The 22,732-nt window shown below is 46.1% G+C and overlaps 1 protein-coding gene across 4 annotated transcripts in view; it reads right to left on the reverse strand.

The window, feature by feature from the left end:
* The window catches only part of ZNF831 (zinc finger protein 831), a 101,665-nt gene that overhangs the window by 29,306 nt on the left and 49,627 nt on the right, over positions 1-22,732 (reverse strand). The window contains exon 6 of one of the 4 annotated variants that reach the window (XM_079943921.1): positions 20,123-20,465. The exons of the other annotated variants lie outside the window; for them this stretch is intronic. Coding sequence (XP_079800047.1) covers positions 20,422-20,465 — 44 coding nt within the window. The 3' untranslated portion in view covers positions 20,123-20,421. Of the gene's footprint in view, positions 1-20,122; positions 20,466-22,732 lie in introns of those variants that run through there. 4 annotated transcript variants of the gene reach the window in all.

The following is a 22,732-nucleotide window of genomic DNA, read 5'->3' on the forward strand; positions in this document are numbered from 1 at the left end:
CAAACTACAGCCTGAAGACCAAACCTGGCCCTCCACCTATTTTTATAAATAAAGTTCTATTGGAACACAGCCATGCCCATTCATTTACATAGTGTCAGTGGTCGTTTTCTCCCTACAACGTCAGAGTTGAGTCTTCGCAATAGAGACTGTATGGTTGGCAAAGTAAAAAATTTACTATCTGGCCTTTTACAGAGAGAGACTATTAATTACATAAAAATGTTTAGCTCCCTTTTTTCACTTAAATAAGATTACTTTTAAAAATTAATTAATTAATTAATTATTAGCTGCATTGGGCCTTCCTTGCTGCATGCGGGCTTTCTCTAGTTTGCGGTGAGCGGGGGCTACTCTTCATTGCAGTGTGCAGACTTCTCATTGCAGTGGCTTCTCTTGTTGTGGAGCACGGGCTCTAGGTGTGCGGGCTTCAGTAGTTGTGGTGCATGGGCTAGGTAGTTGTGGCTCACGGGCTCTAGAGCACAGGTTCAGTAGTTGTGGCACACAGGCTTAGTTGCTCAACAAGATTATTTTTTAAGTAAACGTTCTAAGACTGCTTCAGATGGAAATGCTAGTATCACTTGCTGAGGCTGACACTGGGAGTCACCTACCCCCTATGACTCTCCCCTTCTTTCTCATCAATAGAACCCCGAAGATGTTTAGTGCTCCTCTAGAACACTCTTTCCCAGACTCCCTACAGCCAGGCGTGGGCTTGTGACCCAGTGCTAGACAATGAGATGTAAGTAGGGATTGTTGGAAACCCTCCAGACAGCTTTATTATTGTTTTTTTTTGCATATTCTTCACCCTTAAGTTGTTCCTTCTATATTTACCTGCCTTTGGAGGAATTAAATTATATCATACTATCATGTAGTAGATACAAATGGTATTTAGCAATCTTTTTTTTCAGTTATATGTATGTATATTCTTTTTCAGTTTCTTTTCTGTTATAGGTTATTACAAGATATTGAGTGTACTTCCCTGTGCTATACAGTAGGTCCTTGTTGTTTATCTGTTCTATATATAGTAGTGTGTATCTGTTAATCCTAACCTCCTGATTAATCTCTCCCCCCCACCCACCCCCCACAATCCCCTTTGGTAACCGTTAGTTTATTTTCTATGTCTGTGAATCTGTTTCTGTTTTTTAAATAAGTTCATTTGTATCGTTTTTTTAGAGTCCACATATAAGTGATATCATATGATATTTGTCTTTCTCAGTCTGACTTACTTCACTTAATATGATAATCTTTAGGTCCATCCATGTCGCTGCAAATGGCACTATTTTTGTTCTGTTTTATGGCTGAGTAATATTCCATTGTATACATGTACCACATCTTCTCTATCCATTCATCTGCTGATGGACACTTAGGTTGCTTCTGTGTCTCGGCTATTGTAAATAGTGCTGCTATGAACACTGAGGTGCAGGTATCTTTTCAAACTAGAGTTTTCTTGGGATATATGCCCAGGAGTGGGATTTCGGGATGACATGGCAACTCCAGACAGCTTTTTAAAGGCACACCCCTTCGGATCTTAGGCCTTTTCCCTGCCTGAAATGCAATCATGACGCCTGGAGGGGCTGCGATGATGATCCTGTGCACAGGATAAAGGCATAGGGTGGGGAGCGCAGGGCAGAAAGGTGGAGGGACCCTTCACTGCTGGGCTCCCTGCCCAGCTGCACTAGCCCAGAGCACGTATCCCTAGCCTACCCATTATGTGAAAAGATGAACCACCTTTTTTTAAGGGCTGGTAAATGTGTTCTAAATTGCAGCCACATGCACTAAATAGAAAGCAGAGTTGACTGATTACAAGAACAAAAAAACAAACAAAAACAGCTTCCATTCTTCACCACTCCCTGTATCCACACCCTTTGCAATGTGATTTTTAAAGTCCCCCATCAGGAGGTGGAGTCAATTCCCCCCCACCCCCCTGCCGCCTTGAATCTGGGCTGGTCTGTGACTCTCCTTGGCCAGTAGAATGCATCAGGGTAACGTCATGCCAATTCCATACCTAGGTCTCAAGAGGTCTGTGAGAATCTGCCCTCTCTCTGAAACCCTGGGAGGCTGGAAGACATATGCTTCATGCAACCCCACTCTCCCTGCTGACAGTCAACCGACGTCCAGGATGTGAGTGGAAGACCATCCTAGACCAGCCAGCCTCAGCCGTTTCCCCACTGACTCCACAGATGCGTGACCAAACCCAGCAAGACTGCCAAACCTGAATGCCCTGCTAACCCAAAGACTCACGGGCAAGAATAAAGATTCAAGAACCATTGAGTTTGGGGGTGTTTTGTTACATGGCAGTAGCTAACTTATATCACAGGTCAACCTATGTTTGACATAAGTTAGCTACTGCTATACAGTAAATATATGTATCATTACCTTTGATACAAGATATATGTATATATTTATCATGACTAATATGTATATTTTGGGATGATTAAAATTCTTTCAGAATAGTTGTTTATAAACCATAGACGTAAATGTACTTCATTTGGGGCTTCCACTGATAATTAGTGAGATTTGGAATGAGAAGCATAGCATTTCATAACCTGGGTCTGGAGGCAGATTGCCTAGATTTTCAGCGCTTGCTTCTCGTGTAACCTCCTCATTTCCTGGCTTTAAAATGAGTATAGGGGAATTCCCTGACGGTCCAGTGGTTAAGACTCCATGCTTCCACTGCAGGGCGGGGGGCACGGGTTTGATCCCTGGCCAGGGAACTAAGATCCTGCATGCCGCAGAGCACGGCCAAAAAAAAAAAAAAAAAGAAGACACGAAAGAGTATAATTTTAGCACTTGTATTTCCATCAAGAAGTTCACAGGGGATGATAAAAGAGCTCAGAAGAGTGACTCGCCCATGGTGTCCACCCCGTTGATATTTGCTAAGATTATTCCTCTTGTGAATCTTATTAGATAATATAAGACATTGCAAACAAATTATAATATGGCTGAGCAATGAACAGAACTGAAGTTTGAGAATAAAGATGTTTATAATAAAGGAATTTGAAATGAATGACGTTTTAAAATAATTCATGGGCTTCAAAAACAAACTTACCAAAGGGGAAACGTTGGGTGTGCGGGGGCTAAGTCAGGAGTTTGGGATTAACGTACACACAGTACTGTACGTAAACTAGGTAACCAACAAGGACCTACTGTAGAGCATGGGGAACTCTACTCAGTAATCTGTAATAACTTATATGGAAGAGAATCCAAAAAAGAATGGATATATGTATGCGTATAACTGAATCACTTAGCTGTACACCTGAAACTAACACGACATTGTAAATCAACTATAATATAAAATACAATTTAAATTAAAAAAATAAATGCATAATTCTAAAGCAGAAAACAGAACAATAAAATAATGCATATGGGGAAACATAGCTACTCCCAAATATCCCCATATGATTGGATCATCATTTAGATATTAGGTCTTTTTCTACCTCTGTTTGTACTAAGACAGCAAAGCAAGCATCCCTTCTCCATGTCCTCCCAAATTTCACTTTGCTTTCAAGATGTCACATCTGAGTCAAGCAAGACCAGCTGGTCCCATTTCGGTTCCTTTGATGATCACTCAGAGGATATGATATGCCCAAGTGTAAGAGAGGTTCCCCCCCCCAATTTATCCCTCAGAAAAGAATGAGTTGCTTTATTAATCAAATCCCTACAAAGTCTCCCATTTTCCAGGGAGCTCTCTCCGTGACTTCATTGTAAATGACAAAATACTATTTAGGAAGACACATTAGCCTGAAACAATGCCAGTCAGTGCTGGTTTGGGTCCTACATAGATACCATCTGAAAAAACTGGTTTCAAAAAGTGATGGCAGGGGGGACCCTGAATATACATTTAGTCATTTTTCCTGGGTGCTTGGGACACAATTATAAGCTTTGGGTGTTATCGTAAACAAGTCCCTTGTAGGCTGCTATAAAAAGCGAAACAGGATGTGTTTATTTGGTGAAAACTGGGAACAGGTACCTACCTGAGAAATGAAAGCGGCCGACCTAATATTATGTAAATGGGTGCTCATGGCCGTGGATAAATTTCTAGGATGGCATTGCACTCTGATTCTAAAAGTTCTAAATCTCAAAGAGCTGGGACGAAAGTGAAGATGCTGCGCTCGGAAATCTCTGTTAGGTGCCTCAAACCAGGGGCTCTAGCGATGACAAAAGCCACCTCAAAGATGCATGCTACAAGTGCAGCTAGAATGGCTTCTTGAAATTGAGTAGAAAACACAATGTCGCTCCACCGGTATTTTATATAATGTGTGATTTAAAGGGCTACGTGCAACCACCTGAATACGTTAAATACTATAAGTAGAAGTTTGCCTGCTTCATCTCTGTCTTGATGTTGTATTTCAGGTTGGTCCAGAAACTCCTTCGGATCTTTGTGTTGAGAAAATAGGGGACAGCCTTATACCGGGGAGTAAGTGGTGAATAGCTGTGATTCTCGATTCATAAATAACTGGTATCTCGGGCTCTCGTGTAACTGACTTTTTGAGAGGGCCCACCTGAGAGAAACTTGAGATGCGTGAGACAAGCCGGACGAAGTTAGATAACAAGGATTTCTGGAGATGCCCACAGGGAGGTCTGGAGTGTGAACTGTATCACAAAACTCATCCCACCCGGAGGCCAAAGGGCTGAGTGGTCCTATCCCTCCATCAATCAGTCAGGGGCTGTGGACCAACCCCAGGGTCTGTGTCTACGTTGGGGGCAAAGTAATTCCCATCAGCCAAGGGCCAATCCTTTGGAGAAGGGTACAGATAAGAGAGGGCAGCAGCCAAGACATGGAGATGGGTGGGCGCCTGGCTTGAAAAGGGATCTGGGCAGGGCACCAGTGGTACTGAGTACAACTGTCACCTTGTAGCCCACGGCACGCCGAGCGCAACTGCCCCACTCTTTGTTCTCCTCTACCTAGGATGCAAGAGTGGGTTGTTCTCTGATTTCAGCAGCCTTTCCTCCACCTTCCGGGAACATCTCGTCTCAATATGAGTTGGCTGGTTTATAATCAATCACCGCCCCCTCCCATCTCCAGGAGTGGGCATATTCCACTCATCTGGACAAACAGAAGGTTCAGGGCTAGGCACGCGACTCAAACCTCACTAAGTCAGAGTCAATGCTGGACTTCAATTAGAACACTCCCTACCGCAATTGCTAAGTGGGTAGGATGTACGCTGGGGCCTCTGGGGACCACCACGTGCCTGGGAATGAAAGCCACCCAGAAGAAGGCTAACTCAGGAAGAGGGAGAAACCTCTAACCCTAAGTCTGGTGATACTGTTTGAGTCCCTGGGCTTTTTGTTTCACGAGGAATCGTGTGCTTAAATCTTTCTGAGTTGGATTTCGGTCCCATGCTGCCAAGAATTAGAACCCATGACAAACTGTTCTCCTGACTCTTACAGCCATTGCTTACTTTCCTTCTGTCCCAGAGAAGGAGGTGGGTGTGTGCCATGGACACCCAGGATCCCCAGCCCCTTCCTAACCACGCTGAACGTGGGATTAAGGATTTACCTAACGTCACCTAGTGACAGACTTAAAATTTGCGCCCTGATTGTCTGCTCCCAACCCCTGGAAAACCATCCAGTGTGGGCACACACCATGAGCCCAGTGAAAGGAGCCAGTCTCTTCTATTAAGAGTCCCTGCCAAAGGACAGTGATTAATCTAGTTTCCCATTCTTCTAAGCAAAATAATAGAGAAATCATCTTCTCCCTTATCTAACTACACAGATGACGGCATCGTGACTCCTCAAATTTATTGAGTGGCAAAACTGGAAGCAAAGAAATACGTCCTCTGTCCTCAGAAGCACTGAAAGCTTCAAGCTGTCAGAACCAACGCAGGTCTTACTAAACGAGCTGCAGATAACCCAAGGAGAGATGGGGGAAGGTAAACAAAAGCAAACACAACCGAAAAGCACCTCTTCCTCTTCAAGGAAACTTCCAGACTAAACCAGGCTAAGTGGATTTTCTTAGCTTTGATGCAGCATGACTTAAAAGTCACTAAAAATGTTCCCCATTTCTTAATTTAAAAAACAATATGTATGCATTGAATCTATAATGAAATGTTACTCAAATTAATCCAAATTCATTGGAATTGAACACAATAGAACATAGAATTTAAAAGGTAAAGCAGATAGAGATTAACAAGTGAAAAATGAAGAGCCTTTCCCCCTCCACTTAGCAACATGCAGTATTTTGCTCTGCAGAACGAAAAGGGAAAGAAGAAAAAAAAACGAAACCAAAAAAAACCCGTACAGACCCAGGAAGCAGTTTTAAAAGGAAAATAATTGCTTTCATACTAAAACATACAAAACCAATTTCTTTTGAAACACTAATGTGTGGTTTTAAAAATCAATAACATATTCTGTTTACTCCATCTGAACCAAGATAGATGGGAATTCGTGCCTCTGGCTCTCGGTACTCTCTAATGCTTTTTGGAATCACTGTGCCATGTAATTTCTGTTGTTGTTTTCTCTATGACACTTGGAGAAGCTTTAAACTCTCAACATTTTTGGAGACAATGGGAGCTCAGTGAAATGGGCTTGATGTGCCCTTCAAGGAACAATGTCACAGCACAACAGATGTTCAGTAAGTGGCCTGTGAGTGCATGGAGGGCCGAGTGAAGGAAGCACCTCGCCCAGGGCTGGGCCGTGTGCAAAGAGCAGCCGGAGAGATCAAAGCAGTAAGAGTAGATGGGCAGTGAGGCACGTGCCCAGGCATCAGGGCAGAAGGACGTGCCAATCAGGAGGGGACACAGGAAACCCAGGAGGGGACTAAGCAGAGGCGAGCCCCCCCCATGCTCTCCTCTCCTGGTGCAGGAACTTATGAGAAGCCAGCCTGGCAGAGACCAAACCGAAGACAGAAGCCAAGATGTGCCTTGAAGCACCAAGGTTGAAAGGCACCTGGGCTGGTGAAAAGCACACAGTTGCCAGGAGGGGCAAGCGGGGTCTCCAGGGACAAGGAGGGGAAGTCCCCCCTCCCCACTCCTCCGTGGCTGCCCACATGCCAACACATTTCCATCATGGCTTCCTGGTGGGCATGGACTCAAAGTGGGTCCCCTCCCACGTTCTCGGGGGGAGGGGTGGGGGGAGAGGAAAAGGGGTCATTTCCCCAAAATCCATTCACCCGGAAAGAACTGTGACGCCACTGGCTTCAGCATTTGGCTCAAGTGTCCCGGATGTGCGGGTAGTAGGTGACAGGGAGGGGTGGCAGCCAGCCCCCTCCTCTATCCTCCCTCCCCTCCCATGCCTCCCGGCAGCCTGCCAAGTAAAGGTCTCGAAGTACCTGACTCTACTGGGGCTCAGACCACTGTGTATGTATGTGTTTGTTTTTTAATGTGAATTCATTCCCATCAAGTACAAATTGGGAGATTTAACCTAATGGAAAAGTCTGGGTCTCTGGTTCCTCTCTAGAGATAGATTAATAAACAGAAGCTGGCATGCTCACCGTAAAGTATGATGCTAAGCCCTATTTTAAATGATAGATACAAGTGATATGTCAACAGCCCAACAAAAGGGATACTGTTATTTATCGTCTCCACGGCACAGATGGGGAAACTGAGGTGTCGGGCAGCTGAGGCGCCTCGGGAGGACGCAGGACCGCAGCTGCTCTCCGAGCCCGCCCTCTCGATGCTGCCCCACTGGTGCCCCTGCTAAGCAGGCTACCGCACGCTCTCTCCTCTCCCGCATCCCTAGTTCAGAATATTTGCTTTTTGATACTTTTAACGTGTGCGTCTTAAAAACACGGCCAGTTCTGCAGGAGAACCGGTGTGTTTCCAAGTTGGGGAGGATAGAAATCTCTCACATACTTGGTACGGAAAGATCGAAAAGTCCTGTTCGGTGTGCAAAGAGCCGGGAGCCTGCGTTTGCAGCAGAATCCTGGACCCTGCATCACATACCTTGGAACAGGGAGCCCTGAAAAGGTCCGGCAGCCCGCCCTCCCGCCCCGTTGAGTCCTTTACTTTACCCCATCTTATCACCCTTCTCTTTTTTCCTCTCCCCCTCCCTCCTTTCCCGGCTAGGGCTTCTGCCCCTTCTCGTAGGACCGGCTTTTATCTTGCACATCTGGGTGGCATTTACATGAGAGCAATGAAACGAGCGAAAAAAAGCCAGGGTCGCCTGTGTGCTGAGACAGTGGCAAGAGTCACTTCTTCAGCGGGGGTCCAACCTCTTTCAAACAGCACTTGGGCTCTTGGATCAAAACTGTCCTCTCCCATCCTAGGGCTGTAGTCACCTGAATTCCAAACAACAGAAAAAAAATCCGTGCCAAGGGGTCGCCTGGTATTCAGAGCAGGTCTCCCCGACAGCACAGCTTCCCCCGCGCTTGAATCGAGGTCCGGTCCAGGCCGGACGCACAACTGGGCGAGATCAGGCCCCCCCCCCCCCCCCCCCACCAGAGAGGGACCCCAGAGCTGGGGTTTCAGCCGGGCTCGCGGGCGAGAGGGAGCCGCGCTGCCTGCTCCTCGCAGGCTGGCGCTAGGGGGCGCCCTTGAAGCTTGGAAGACGATTTCCCATCAAATAAAAAGTCGTGCTGTTTTTTTTTTTTTTTTTTTTTTCTGGGTAATAAATTCCCAGGGCTTCTTTTTTAACCCCCACCAGAGGTTAGAATAGTTTCATTAAAAAAGTTTTGGTAAATTCATGGGCAACTTCTGAGGTTATGTGAGGTGGTTGTCAAAAAAAAAAAAAAAAGGAGAGAGAAAGAGAAAAACAGCCTTTCTCTCTGCTCATGCAAGACTCAGCATCACGGGGTGTGAGGGCGCACAGGAGGGGGTCTTCGGGCTTCTGTGTTTTTCCAGAAGGGTCCACTCAGAGATTGGGGTTCTCGAGGGTCCTTGATGCCAATCAGTGGGGGGCAGGGCCCCCCGGGAGCTGAGCCCGAGCTCATCCTGCACCGGCTCCGATGCCGCAGAGCTGCCCGCGGCCCCGCTGCCCATCAAAGGCTGCCTTTGCCGCCTTCTCGATTTTTCCATCGCTCCGCTCCCACCCGCAGTCCCGGGCGAGTGCTGGTCACAGCTTTTGCACTCATTTCTTCCTGGCAGGTAGTCAGGAACAAACAAAAAGTTCCAGCCCCTGAGTAGGGGTTAAAAAGAATCAGAACTTTATCGGATTGATAAGAAAAGAGACAAGAGGGGGCAGAAGAGAAACAGCGCGGTTAAGGGAGGGGGCGTTGCACATTAACTATGATTCAGAGACTCAAATGCACTGAGTTCATTTTTCAATCTGCCTTTAGCGAAGGGGAAAAAATCAGGAAATTATAGAAAATTGAGAAACAAACATCTCCGGGAGTGCTTTGCACCCGGGGGTGCTTAATGAACACTTAATAATTTCAAACGCGAGTACTTAGAAAAATGGCTTTGGTCCATTCCCGGAATGCCAGGTGCCTCGTGGCAAAAAGGGAGAGCTGAAAATGACTGAAAATGATCACTAATGTCTGTGTGGAGGGGGGCACGAAAATTACTTTTTCGTGTCTCTGGAAGTCAGAGAAGTAAACAAGCCAAAATTTAAAGAGTTTTAGCAAAGGAAAAACCTTGGAATGGAACTTTCATTCTTTTCCTTCATGTCTGAACTTGGGCAAGACTTCTAATTAGGATGGAGAATGGCCACGACATCCCCCTCCTGACCCCATGGGGCCACACTGAAAAGTGGATGAAGAAAAACATTTGGAGGAAACTCCAAATGCTCAAGCAGGAAGCAATCCTTGTTGGACGAGATTCCCCACTGCTCCCTGCCAGCATCCAACAGTGGGGTGAAGGCCGCCGTGAATGCATTTATTTAGAGGAAGACAGCGTCCCTAAGAAGAGCTCATCGTTGCTAGGGAGGTGTGAGATGGGATGGGGCAGGAGCAGAGGATTATTCAAATCCCTTTGCCTCCTCTACCTCTGGGGCCAGTCTCACCCCAGCAGGGAGAGCACCATCTGTATCCAAGTGCATAAATTCATGTGCCCCCAAGTATCGGCTCAATACCGCGTAGCTCCCTAGCTGAAATGCACTGTTCCTTGATTCATCGCTTTGACTTGCAGATATCTTCCCCAGACCTGGGTGGAAATATAGCCCATGGTCCCCCACTGTCAGCCACGATAACCAGCACACCTACGAAGTCCTTCATAGGTGACACAGCATCTTTCCAACTCACCATCTCATGTAGCTTGAGTGTCTCAACAGTCCTCTGGAGAGATGAGTGGGATATTTCTAGACTGCCCTCATAGGCTTTTCAAGGGCTAGGTTAGCGAGTCAGCATAGGTGAATGTCTCTGACACCTGCGGACTCAGAAATGGCCCCATTTTACAGATGAGGATCTGAGGGAAAGAGAAGGGAGGATCTGAGGGAAAGAGAAGGGATGACCTTGGCTAAGGAAGTGGTAAGAGGAGAAGTCAGGACTCAAATGAATTCTTCTGACTCCAGAAACAAAGTTTCTTCCCCTGCACTACTCTTGGCCTAAGGGAGGCTGTGAGAGAGGGAGAGGGAAGAAGTATTTGGCTTTTCAAGGCCTGTTGTAGGAGGAAGCTGGGTGAGATGAAGTATCTGGCCTGAGAAGGTCCCTGTCAAAATACAAACAATAAAAACAGAACTGTGTTCTCAAATTCTAGCTAGAGGTTGAAACCCAACCTTTGTCTGTTCAAAGGGAGATTAGTAAAGACTTTTAGTTAGGCAGGTGTTAAAGACATATTAGCATCAAAACAAGACTTCCTTTGTGATGTAAGCAAGAGGCTTAACAGGGAATTGAGAACGACCTTCTCATTAAGACTCCATGTAGTTGGTCTATATAACAGTATTTCCCCTCTAGGCTCCCTATTGGTGACACCATTCTGCCTCCCCTTGCCACTAATCCCTTAGTTAGAATTAACCCTAAAGGCCACCTGTCTCCAAAACCAAAGCAGCCTTGCCCCTCCTAAAGACCAGCTCGCAAGTGGAGGTGAAAGAGCCAACAAGGTGAGCCCGGAACCCCTCATGATTTTGTCCCCCATCTGCAGGTCTGTTGAAATCATCACTTCCCTCTGATTCCATTTGTCTACCAGCCTTCGACATAGAAAATTCTAGAACAAGACTCCTTTTGTGGGTTCTGCTGAGAAGGGGCTCTCCCAACTCGAAGGTGAGGACAGTTTCCAGAGAGTCCTTGCAAAGCAGAGCCGTCTCCACTTCAGGTTTGGGATTGAAGGCATGTGACTCTAGGGCCCTGGCCTCCCACCTCCCCGGTGGAACCGGCCATGAGCGCACTGGCCACTTTGGCCCTCCCACCTTCTGTTGGCGCAGAAATCAGAATTCAGATCGCGTCGCCCCGTTTCTTTAGGAATCTGTTAGCGACTGCCGAGGGAAACACTTAGCGTTTTAGGTAAATAAGTAAATAGTAGTTAAGTGCTGTGCACCTCCATTTCCGGCAGTTTAGTGTGGATGGCAAAAACCCTTTATTATCCAAGGAGGAGAAGAGGAATGATGAAGAGTGACAGGCTGCGGGTCTCCGTAGGGGGCCGCGCTCCTCCTGCAGCGGGTGCCCCGATGCGGGGGCCTTGGGATGGGCGTCGGAAGCACGGCCCCCTCCTGTTTTGTTCCTGTTTATGCTAGCCCACTCTCCCTTCCACGCTCCAGCCGGTCTTGTCAGGATCGCTCATTTGGAAGCTTAATCATATCAGCCAGCTTACCGCATTGCATGTGTAATGACTTGTTTACCAGTCTGTGCCGGCTCCCTCTGCCAGACTGGGCTCTCCCTAAGGACAGGGCCGTGTTGTGTTCTTGTCTGCCTCTCGTTCTGCTCCCACACACTGCCTGGCACAGAGCGGGCCCCGCTAATTGCACAGGAGCTCTCATCTATTTCACAAAGGTGTCTCGGTCCACCAACTGGTCCCCAAGCTCCTTGAGGAGAGGACTCATGGCATCTTGTGCTTCTCCCCCTCTCAGGGGGCATGACTGCTCATACACAGATGCTGAATTCCATTAAACCATGAGTAAGAGGCGGTTTGGACATCTGGGCCCCAACTCTTTTGGGAAACTGTCTCTCCTCTCCTCTTAAAGGCTGTAGCGGAGGTGGGCCCCAACCCGTCCCTCCATACAAGGACAGGGGCCGCTCAAATCCCCAGTGACTGGTTCAGGAGAGACGCCTACCCCCAACCAGGCCACCTGGCTTCAGTCTGGGGACTTGGGTTACGGAGAGGAGTCAAGCATGTTTGGCAGGCCAGGTACTAGAGGAGCCAGTGATGCTGACCCAGAAGAGCAGCCAAGAGATGGAGAGAAACTGAGTCCGAGTGACATCGCTGGTACCTCTGGATCCAGCCATGCCTGAAGCCCCCTTCTCTGTTCCATGAGATGATGAATGTTTCTGTCTAGGTCAATTTACATTGAGTCTCTTTGCCCCACACCCCAAAGAGTCCTTTCTGATACAGGCAGGCAGAGTTGAAATTTCCACCTCTGGTAGAGCAACTTTTCAGAGCGAGATAAGCAAGGTGTCTGTCTGGGGATAATCACAGCTTGCGAAGAGAACATTGCTATCATATGGGCAGCTGCGGCTCCACGAGGCTTCTCATTTTATTCCGGGAGCCTGGACTATGGCCCCAAATCCCACACTAAACCAGAAGGGGCTGAGAACTTCATCACTCTGGCTTCTGTTTATAATGAGGAATGAAGACAACGCTCGGCCTTTGACTAAAGTCTCGCATATTACTGTCTGCTCTGTCGAGCTCCTGGGCGGCCTGAGCTTTCTGGGAGGTAGCTGAGTAACACTCAGTGCTGGGCAGCCTGCAAATCAATTAATCTCTGCTGCAAATTGCTCACCGGGTCTAATGAATTGGCTCGGCACAGAGGAAGTCCTGTGTGGCCTTGTGTCCTCTGCAGTGACGGACCTCTCTCGGAGCAGACTAAGACTTCGTGCCTCGGCCGAGGAACAAATCTATTAATATTTGGAGAGAACATCAGATTGTACCCAGTGGACTTAAAGTTTGGTCAAGAGAAACTCACTTCTCTGTGATTTAAAAGCAAAATGGTCTACTCAGCCCTCCATGTTTTTTTCCACTGGATAATTAATGCCAGGCTTCCTCATGGTCTGTCTGGGGAATGGACCCCCCAGTGGGATGCAAGGCACGGGTGGAAAGGCCCTCCTGGCCATGGGCATTCGAGATAGCATCTTTTACCCATCTTGCAGATTTTTTTTAAGTTTGATAAGATCCATGAAAGAAGTACATGCTATTTACGGGAATGTGAAATAGAAAGCAACTTGGAAATATCTAATAAAAATGTGCGATGTAACAAAACGACAATGTGGTGTCACCTCACACCGGTCAGAATGGCCATCATCAGAAAGTCTACAAATAATAAGTGCTGGAGAGGGCGTGGAGAAAAGGGAGCCCCCCTACACTGCTGGTGGGAATGCAAATTGGTGTAGTCACTATGGAAAACACTATGGAGGTTCCTCATAAAACTAAAAATAGAGAGCTACCATATGATCCTGCAATCCCACTCCTGGGCACATATCTGGAGAAAACTCTAATTTGAAGAGATACATGCACCCCAACGTTCACTGCAGCATTATTTACGATAGCCAAGACATGGAAGCAACCTAAATGTCCACTGACAGATGAATGCATAAAGAAGATGGGGTGTACATATACAATGGGATATCACTCAGCCCTAAAAAAGAATGAAATAATGCCATCGGCAGCAACATGGATGGACCTAGAGATTACCATATTAAGTGAAGTAAGATAAAGACAAATATCATATGACATCATTTATATGTGGAATCTAAAAAAAAATGATACAGATGAACTTATTTACAAAACAGAAACAGACTCACAGACATAGAAAACAAACTTATGGTTACCAGAGGGATAAATCAGGAGTTTGTGATTAACATATACCCACTACCATATATAAACTAGATCCATCAACAAGGACCTACTGTATAGCACAGGGAACTCTACTCGATACTCTGTAATAACCTATATGGGAAAAGAATCTGAAAAAGAATAGATGTATGTGCACGTATAACTGAATCACTTTGCTGTACACCAGAAACTAACACAACACTGTAAATCAACTATACTCCAATATAACATAACATTTTTTTAAATGTGCAACATAAGAAAGACCCAGTGATTCTTCCTCTTGCGTCTTCCCTAGAGAAGCCCCCTGCTTGGGTCAGGGAGTCATGGACAGTGGGTCCAAAGAGCACGATGCCATAGTGAAGCACTGGCAATGATAAACTGTCCATTATTGGGAGAATGACTACCTAAAATTACAGTAGCCCCACCCCGAGAGACTCTGTCCCTACCTACACTGTTGAGATAGGTCTGTATGTACTAGCAGTGTGGGAAGACCACAAAATGCTGTTGAGTTAACCAAAAGCAAGTTGCACGATGAGATGGGCAGTGTGGTACCACTCACGTTAAACACAGACATACACACACACGCGCACACGTGTACAGAAATAACGATCTGGCAGATGCCCTCCTAATTCCAAACTGTAGTTTTATCTGGGAGGGCCGTTGGGAATGGGGGTGGTGGTCAAAGTGAACATGAGCCTTATTACCATATTTTAAGGTGTTAAAAGAAGCATGGTTCATGATTAGACGCATAACTAGAAACTAATAGTTAACGTTTCTATTCCTCTAGGTGGAGCATCCCTTTTTTCCAAGTTCTTTTTCAATGCAAACCTGCCCAACCTGTTTCAGGAACTTTCTCATCAGTCTCCTAGGTATCCACTCTACCTACCCCGAGCCTCTCTCCCCCCTGCACCTACGTTGGTCTTCCCTCTGCCCTCCTCTCCTGCACCCACATCCACCAATGGCTCCCCACTCTCCTCAGGAGAAGGATGAGTCCACACCAAGGTCTCAGATGTGCCTGGTCCCTCCCGCCTCCTCTCTCTGCATCCTGGGCATTTCCCACCATCCCTCCTTCAGCCACGGAAGCCTCTGGGTCAGCATCTCAGACTCTTTTTTTTTTTTTGCGGTACGCGGGCCTCTCACTATTGTGGCCTCTCCCGTTGCGGAGCACAGGCTCCAGACGCGCAGGCTCAGTGGCCATGGCTCACGGGCCCAGCCGCTCCGCGGCATGTGGGATCTTCCCGGACCGGGGCACGAACCCGTGTCCCCTGCATCGGCAGGCGGACTCTCAACCACTGCGCCACCAGGGAAGCCCCATCTCAGAGTCTTAACAAATGCAGAGTTTGAACCTGCCTAGGAGACCTCTGACACCCCCAAGCTCCCACCCCCATGAGGCAGAAAAGGTTCGGTCTGCAAGCAGGGTCTTTGCAGAACGTTGGTCCATGGCCTCTACAGCCAACTCTGTTGAATGTAGAGTTTAAGTTGATACAGGTGAAGGCCTTACAAGAGTTGAGGAAATCCCAGATAAGACCGTAGAAGCCGGGGGGATCTTACTGACAGAGAAAAGCGGATATGACAGCACAAGAAAGTCCCAGGGAGGGGCTCAGACCCCCAGTGGGCGGTGAGTCACAAGCTTAGTGTTAAATAAAATGGAATCACCCAGTGAGAAAGCTATTCTCCCTACACCCTCTGATTAGGGAAAGAAGAACGTCTCAGCTGCATGCTAATATATCTCTAACACTTCCCTAACGCTTCCAAATCTCTTTTTAAGCAAAGGGAGTGTACCTAGCGCTCTTGGTCTTCTGCCCACAACAGTCTAGCTAGAATTTATTTACCAAGAAAATATTGTTCATAGCATTTTCTTTCTGTAACGTTCTCTTAATGGCATGTGATATTGGCTTTCCATTTTTGGCGTCAATAAAGTTTTTTTTTTTTAATAAATGTATTTATGGTTTTTGTCAGTGAGCTTAAATGGATCACATAAGCAACTAATTGCACAGGTGACATGCAGATGTGACATTTCTGACTGTAGGAAACACCATGGACCCCCAGATTCATCATCTGGGTGGCCCTGGGCAAGTCACTGGATGCCTCTCTGAGTCTCAGTTTCTCCCTCTGCAAAATGAGAATGAGTCACTCATCACAAGTCTGTTGGGGGGATTAGATGTGGGTGCAGCTCCTAAAATGAAAGCGCCCTCTGAGTTTAGTTATTGGGAGATTTTTTCTAAAATCTCACTTTTAAATGTAGCCCCGAATCACACAGTGTTTACTGCCAGAAGCCACGCCAGCTGCAGGAAATTGCAAACCCAGAAACTCGGTGGAGTTCGTACCGTTCAATAAAGCATCTCCCTCAATCAATATGACTTCAGATGCGTCATCCGGGCGCAGGGCCACACTGGGCTCCTCTTCAGTGTTCCAATTTTAGTCTGTGTACCGGCAGAAGCAGCATGGCTTCCAATGTGCCCGGCAAAAGCCCGAATAATTAACCTCGACCACATCAGTGTTCTCCATTCAGTTCCACAAAATGCGTTTCTAAGGAAATATTTAAGAGTGCTCTTTATACCACGGAATGTTTTAATGTATCCCAGCATTGGAGGCAATAGAACAGGTCTCAGTTAATGGAGCAGGTCCTTTTAACACAAAGGATTTCAATAATAAAATAAATAAAAGTTGATATGTCATCGGCTAGAGAGAAAGAAATGTGCACAGAAGCAGGGCAAACCTAATTATGAGATTCTTCTTTTGCAGCCCAGGGTCAATAACTGTGATATTAGGAAAAGGGTAATAGGGCTGTGGCTGCTGATGGGTTTTAAGCTCCCAGAGACTAGAATGTCCCACTCGAAATGCAAACAGCTGAATGACGCACTCATCCCCACCGTGCCCCACGTTCTGGAAAGAAAAGTATTCATTTCAGAGCGGTGACCTCATCAGGAGAGATGCATCAGGAATTGTATAACCACAACAAAAGAGGATCAGTAGTGGCTTTTGCTCAGGTGGTGTCACCCACTTTGTATGGACGTGTGGGTTTTTCAATTGCTTTTCCTAATGGAAAAATAACACTCAAACGCGAGAACACAAATGCACACGCGCGCGCACAGCACGCACTTGCAAAGCTGCCCTTCCTGAGTCCCTAAGACCCTAACTTGGTGAGTAAACAGCGGAGAGATCGCTTTCATAACAAGCTTAGTGGTGAACTTCCCCTTAAGCTACAAAAGATGGTCTTTCTCTGACTGTTAATTACACGGGCGTAATTGCCAAGTGGAGAACGGCCCCCCAATTCTTAAACTGGCACCAGGAAGACAGGTGCTCAGGTAAGATGAGAAACCGCCCCAGCAGGGTCCCATCACACATTTAACTTAAACCCTGACTTCTGAAACTCACTACCTCCTACACAGATCCAACATCTCAGTTAATCCCCCGGCAACAAGCCAGTCCAGTAAGACGTCATCACAGTTTCAGACACTTCATGCTGAAACCAAATCGCATACACCACGCGGCCAAGCGGGGACCTTTGAGAATTCCTCACCAGAAATTGCTGTTTGTTGTCAAAGCAGCCCGGATGGACGGACTGCCTTTTTTCTTTCCTTCCTTTCCCTCAATGGTCCTCAAACATGTTATGCCTGAGAATTTCTGCTCAGAGTTGTAGACACCGTTCATACTCTTATGATGGATTTACAGAATTTTCAAAGATAATTTTGACTACTGCTGGCTTTGGAAACACATCCCCCACTCAAGATTTGGTCCCGCTGTGGTGTAAGAGAGGACCCCAGGTTAAAAGACATCAGAGTGAACACCTGCCGGCTCAAAGCCCCCATCTTTGTCTCGCCAGAGCTCTCACCTGTAAAGCGGAGGTGGCGTTAGATGATCCTTACGGGTGAAGATGGCGATTCCACAAATTTGAATCTAGCAAGGGGGCAGGGGGAGCTGGAACTATTTTTAGATAAGGAAGTTTCTTTTATGAGGAAAAGAACGATGAAGTTTGCTTTTATGCTGCTTAGCCCACCACCATCCAAACTCGATACCCACTGGATTCTTCCATTGCTGACACATCCCCAAAACACCATCAGGAATGAAACCTCCAGATTGCATGTCCCTTCCTTCATTCTTAAAGATTTGGGGGCTGGTTTTGAATGTCCTTTCAACTGAAGGTGAGCTTAAAGGAAGCTTAAAATAAGGAGACTCACTTCTGCTGTTCAGCTCAGCTGGTCACTCAACAAACACTACGGATCTGCTAGGCGCCTTGTGCAAAGGAGAAGATGACTTATCAGCTGGGCAAACAGGGTCCTTATTAGCTGAGGTCATCGCCACGGACGAAAGACCACGAAAAATGAATTCATTCACAATGGGGACCAAAATTTCACAGTAAACAGTGGAAAATTAAGGACTTGGAGAATTTCTCTTGAAAAACCATGAAACCTAATGTTGTGAAAATAAGCAGATGAACCTACAAAAATGAAAGTAAAACAAACTTCCAGTTTGTGGGTTACAATGACAAGCTATGAGCTAATTGTTAACATCAACAAAGGTTAATCGAACGTTGATGGGGGCAGAGTACATCTTTCCACCAAACTATAGGGTAGAACAATGGGCTGTTCTTCACTTTCACATTCACTTTCAGAGCAAGATTATCGAGAGACACTTTTTCCCATCCCAAAAATATTCTAGACTTTCCTCAATTTTTCTAAGGGCTTCTCTTAAGCCTTTGATGTTCCCGTCACTCTCTGGAATGAGCCTCACCAGTTTTCTCTTATTCGTTACCTGATTCTGCCAATGGGAATGAATCAACCCAATGGTCACTCCCATCAATCTCATTAAATTCGAAGTCTTGAGCATGATTTGCGGTTTCACTTGGCAATCGGTTTACATGACATTGTGAAAGTCAATCTGAAGGGCAGGGATGGAAAGTAATGGTAAGGAGAGATGGAGAGAGACAAAGAGAAGTGTTTGAATGGGGTCTAAATGTATCAGCAGTCAGTTTAGTAGGGACTGTTCTCATTCTGTGACAGTCACTGCCTCCCCAGCCGACCTCCGACTGGGAGGTGAATCCCGTGAAGAACGTCTGGATTACGAGGACTGTCCTCAAGGGGAGGCTTGCTCTCCTGGGGACATTCAACCACTTGATATCTAAGAACCATTTTTTACCAGTCCCTTCAGTGAAGCAGCTCAAGTGTCTGAGATTAAATCCACCTAACTCCACACCTCAGCCCTGATCTGGAAGCGACCCTGGGTGAGGAAGGACTTTCTTTGAAATAGGAACAACCCTGCAGTTCTCAGTCACATTCAGCCTGGGGCGTCTGGTAAGTCAACGATACTTGATGTCTCCAAAGAAACTTCCAGCTCCCTCCACACCTTTGCTGGGAACTTGGATGGGATGGACCACTGAATTTAGGTTTTAAAAAAGTTCACTCAACATCACTAATCATTAGAGAAACACAGATCAAAACTACAATGAGATGTCACCTCACACCAGTCAGAATGGCCATCAGCAAAAAGTCTACAATTAATAAATGCTGGAAAGGGTGTGGAGAAAAGGGAACCCTCCTACACTGTTGGTGGGAATGTAAACTGGTGCAGCCACTACAGAGAACAGTATGGAGGTTCCTTAAAAAGCTAAAAATAGAGCTACCATTTGATCCTGCAATCTCACTCCTGGGCATACATCCGGAGAAAACCATGGTTCGAAAGGATACATACACCCCAGTGTTCATCGCTGCACTATTTACAATAGGCAAGACATGGAAGCAACCTAAATGTGGAAGCAACCTAAATGTCCATTGACAGATGGATGGATAAAGAAGATGTGGTGTATATATACAATGGAATACTATTTTTTTACTCAGCCATAAAAAAATAATGAAATAATGTCATTTGCAGCAACATGAGACCTAGACATTACCATACTAAGTGAAGTAAGTCAAAAAGAGAAAGACAAATACCATATGGAATATAAAGTATGACACAAATGAACTTATCCACGAAACAGAAACAGACTCACAGACATAGAGAACAGACTTGTGGGTGCCAAGGGGGAGAGTGGGTGGAGGAGGGATGGATTAAGAGTTTGGGATTAGCAGACACAAACTATTATATATAGGATGGATAAACAACAAGGTCCTAGTGTATAGCACAGGGAACTATATTCAATATCCTGGGATAAACCATAATGGAAAAGAATATGAAAAAGAATATATATATGTATATATATAAAGAATATATAAAGAATATATATATGTATAACTGAGTCACTTTGCTGTACAGCAGTAATTAACACAACATTGTAATTCAATTATACTTCAATAAAAAAAGTTAAAAATAAAATAAATAAAAGGCATGTGACATCGATAACAAACAAACAGAAGAATAAAATAATGCCATTTGCAGCAACATGGATGGACCTGGAGATGATCATACTAAGTGAAGCAGGTCAGACAAAGAAAGGCAAGTATTATATGATATCACTTATATGCAGAAGCTAAAAAAATACAATGAACTTATTTACAAAACAGAAACAGACTCACAGACACAGAAAACAAACTTATGGTTACCAAATGGGAAAGGTGGGGGGGGAGGGATAAATGGGGAGTTTGAGATTGACATAAACACACTACTATATTTAAAACAGGTAACCAACAGGGACCTACTGTATAGCACAGGGAACTCTGCTCAATATTCTGTAATAAACTAAATGGGAAAAGAATTTGAAAAAGAATAGATATATATATATGTAAAACTGAATCACTCTGCTGTACACCTGATACTAACACAACATTGTAAATCAGCTATAGTCCAATATAAAATAAAAATTTTAAAAAAAGAAAAAAATTAAATTCAGTGGTATTGGAAAGTCAAAAGAATAAAAATAAAAAAATGAAAACGTTCAGTTCTAAGGAGAGTCTCAAAGATCCCAATCACCATAAAATCTTATAAATTAGGTCTCCATCCTTGATGACTCCTCTGGCCTTCTGTGTGCAGATGACTTCACGACCAAGCCATCTGTTAATTCGAATGATTAGTACCAAGCTATTGGAAGCGTTGAAAGGAGAGGGAAATTAAGCAACCTTTAAAAAGATACTGTTCAAAAGCATCCTCTCTCTCATCTTCGTAAACTACTGACAGGAAGTTTCTCCAAAAATAAAGAGGAGAAAGAATCTGTTACAATATCTTATTTCGGCCCCTGGACACAAGTATTCCTGTCTACTTATTTGAAAATGTTTTGCTGATTCTAATTGGCCTTCAAGGATCAGGACCAAAGGTTTTCCCTACCTTTGAATTGGGAAATTCCCCTGCAAAGGTTATTCTCAATTTCCTTGTTGGGTTTCATCAAGTTCCCCCAAGTTACAACCCCTCAGGTCACCCAAAACAGATCACCCTATCATTGTCCTGCTGTGGAAACCAGGTCCTCCCCCCACAAAAATATACGTTTGCATGCATTCACAAGTATACTCACGTGCACGCACGCGCGCGCACACACACGCACGCGCGCGCACACACACACACACCATCACACCCCCCCCCCCCCCCCCCCCCCCCCGTGAGGTCAGCTCCCTCACTGAGCAGCCAGCTCTGATCTCTCCAACCAGGACCTGCCAGGTCAAAGGACACAAGAAATTTGTTTGTAAATGGTGGGCGACCAAGGGCCATCTTTAGGTTCCTTTGAAGTTACAGCACTCTGTCTTCAAACACCCAACACTCTGAGTGCCTGTCACTCTGCTGTGAAACACTGGCTTTGGGAGATGGTGTAAATAAACTTCCCAAGCTCCTTTGATTTCCAGGTGGTATTTATTTTAAGGCACTCTACCATCTGCCCCCAACCCAGTGGTGTCCATAACAGCCCGTCCACTCCGGGCTTGCTGGTTTACCCAACCTGCCATCCCTGTTCCCTCTCTGACACTTCAATAAGGAATGGGGGTGGCGGGGTGATTAATATTCCCCGGGCCAATGCTTAGACCACACCCCACAGGCTCACATCTGTCCTGAGTGGACATTGTGGCAGGAGGGAGCCCTTTGAAAATGGGCACCAGTGACCCAGACCTCTGACTCAAGTGGCTGTTCCAATAACAAACATGAAAGTGCAGACATTTGTCACCACCCTGCTGCTGCACCGTTACTACCTACATGGAGGGAGGGGCACTAGGTTCCCAGGGGGATTCGCATTACATTTGGCCCCTCAATCTTAGCTCCACATTTAGATTTCGCTTCTGGTTTTTTTTTCTGTTTGGGGCTGGTTTTATCCCCCATTCACTGGAGCCCACAGTTTGCTCTTAGGATTTTGGTAGGAAAGGCCGATGTTGAGATCAGAAGTGCACAGAAGTGGGATTCTCCCAACGTGGAGGGAGCAAGGCCATTCCCCGAGGCCAAGAGAAGCTTGTAAAGGAAAGACGGTGTGGAGAGGACCATGAAAGATCAGAGGCTTTCCAGCTGGTCTCTCTGCTGGCACTGGGGTCCCCAGGGGTACCATGAGCACACGGCGTACGCATGTAAATTAGGAAGAGGCAACAACTTCCACTGGAGGATGTGTGGAAAGGTGTCCCCCACCCCCTTGGGAGAAGGAGGAAGGAGCTCCTTGCTTTGGGTGGACAGCCCCACAGTCAGAGCAAAAGGCTGCACCAACCAGTGGTGGCTGGATTTCAGCCCCTATGGGCACCATCCACACAGCCACACTCAGAGGCCCTGCCCACCCCCTATCCAGCCGGCCACAGGCCTTCTTCCCAAAGAGAAGCGAATAGGGCCCCTTACCCAACACACCTGTCTCACAATCGGAGCTGCCTGTAGCCACTTGGACAAGACTCCCCACAAGTGTGAACACATCCTGCTGGGTGGTGGGCTGGGTGATCCCGTTTTAATGAATACATACTGATTTAAGCTTATAATAGAACTTTCCTGCCAAAACTGTTGGCAGGAGTGTTCATGGGTGCTGCTGCCTTTTTCACTTAGAAACACATTTTAAG

The sequence above is a fragment of the Stenella coeruleoalba genome (genome assembly GCF_951394435.1).
Source record: "Stenella coeruleoalba genome assembly, chromosome: 15".
Lineage (NCBI taxonomy): Eukaryota > Metazoa > Chordata > Mammalia > Artiodactyla > Delphinidae > Stenella > Stenella coeruleoalba.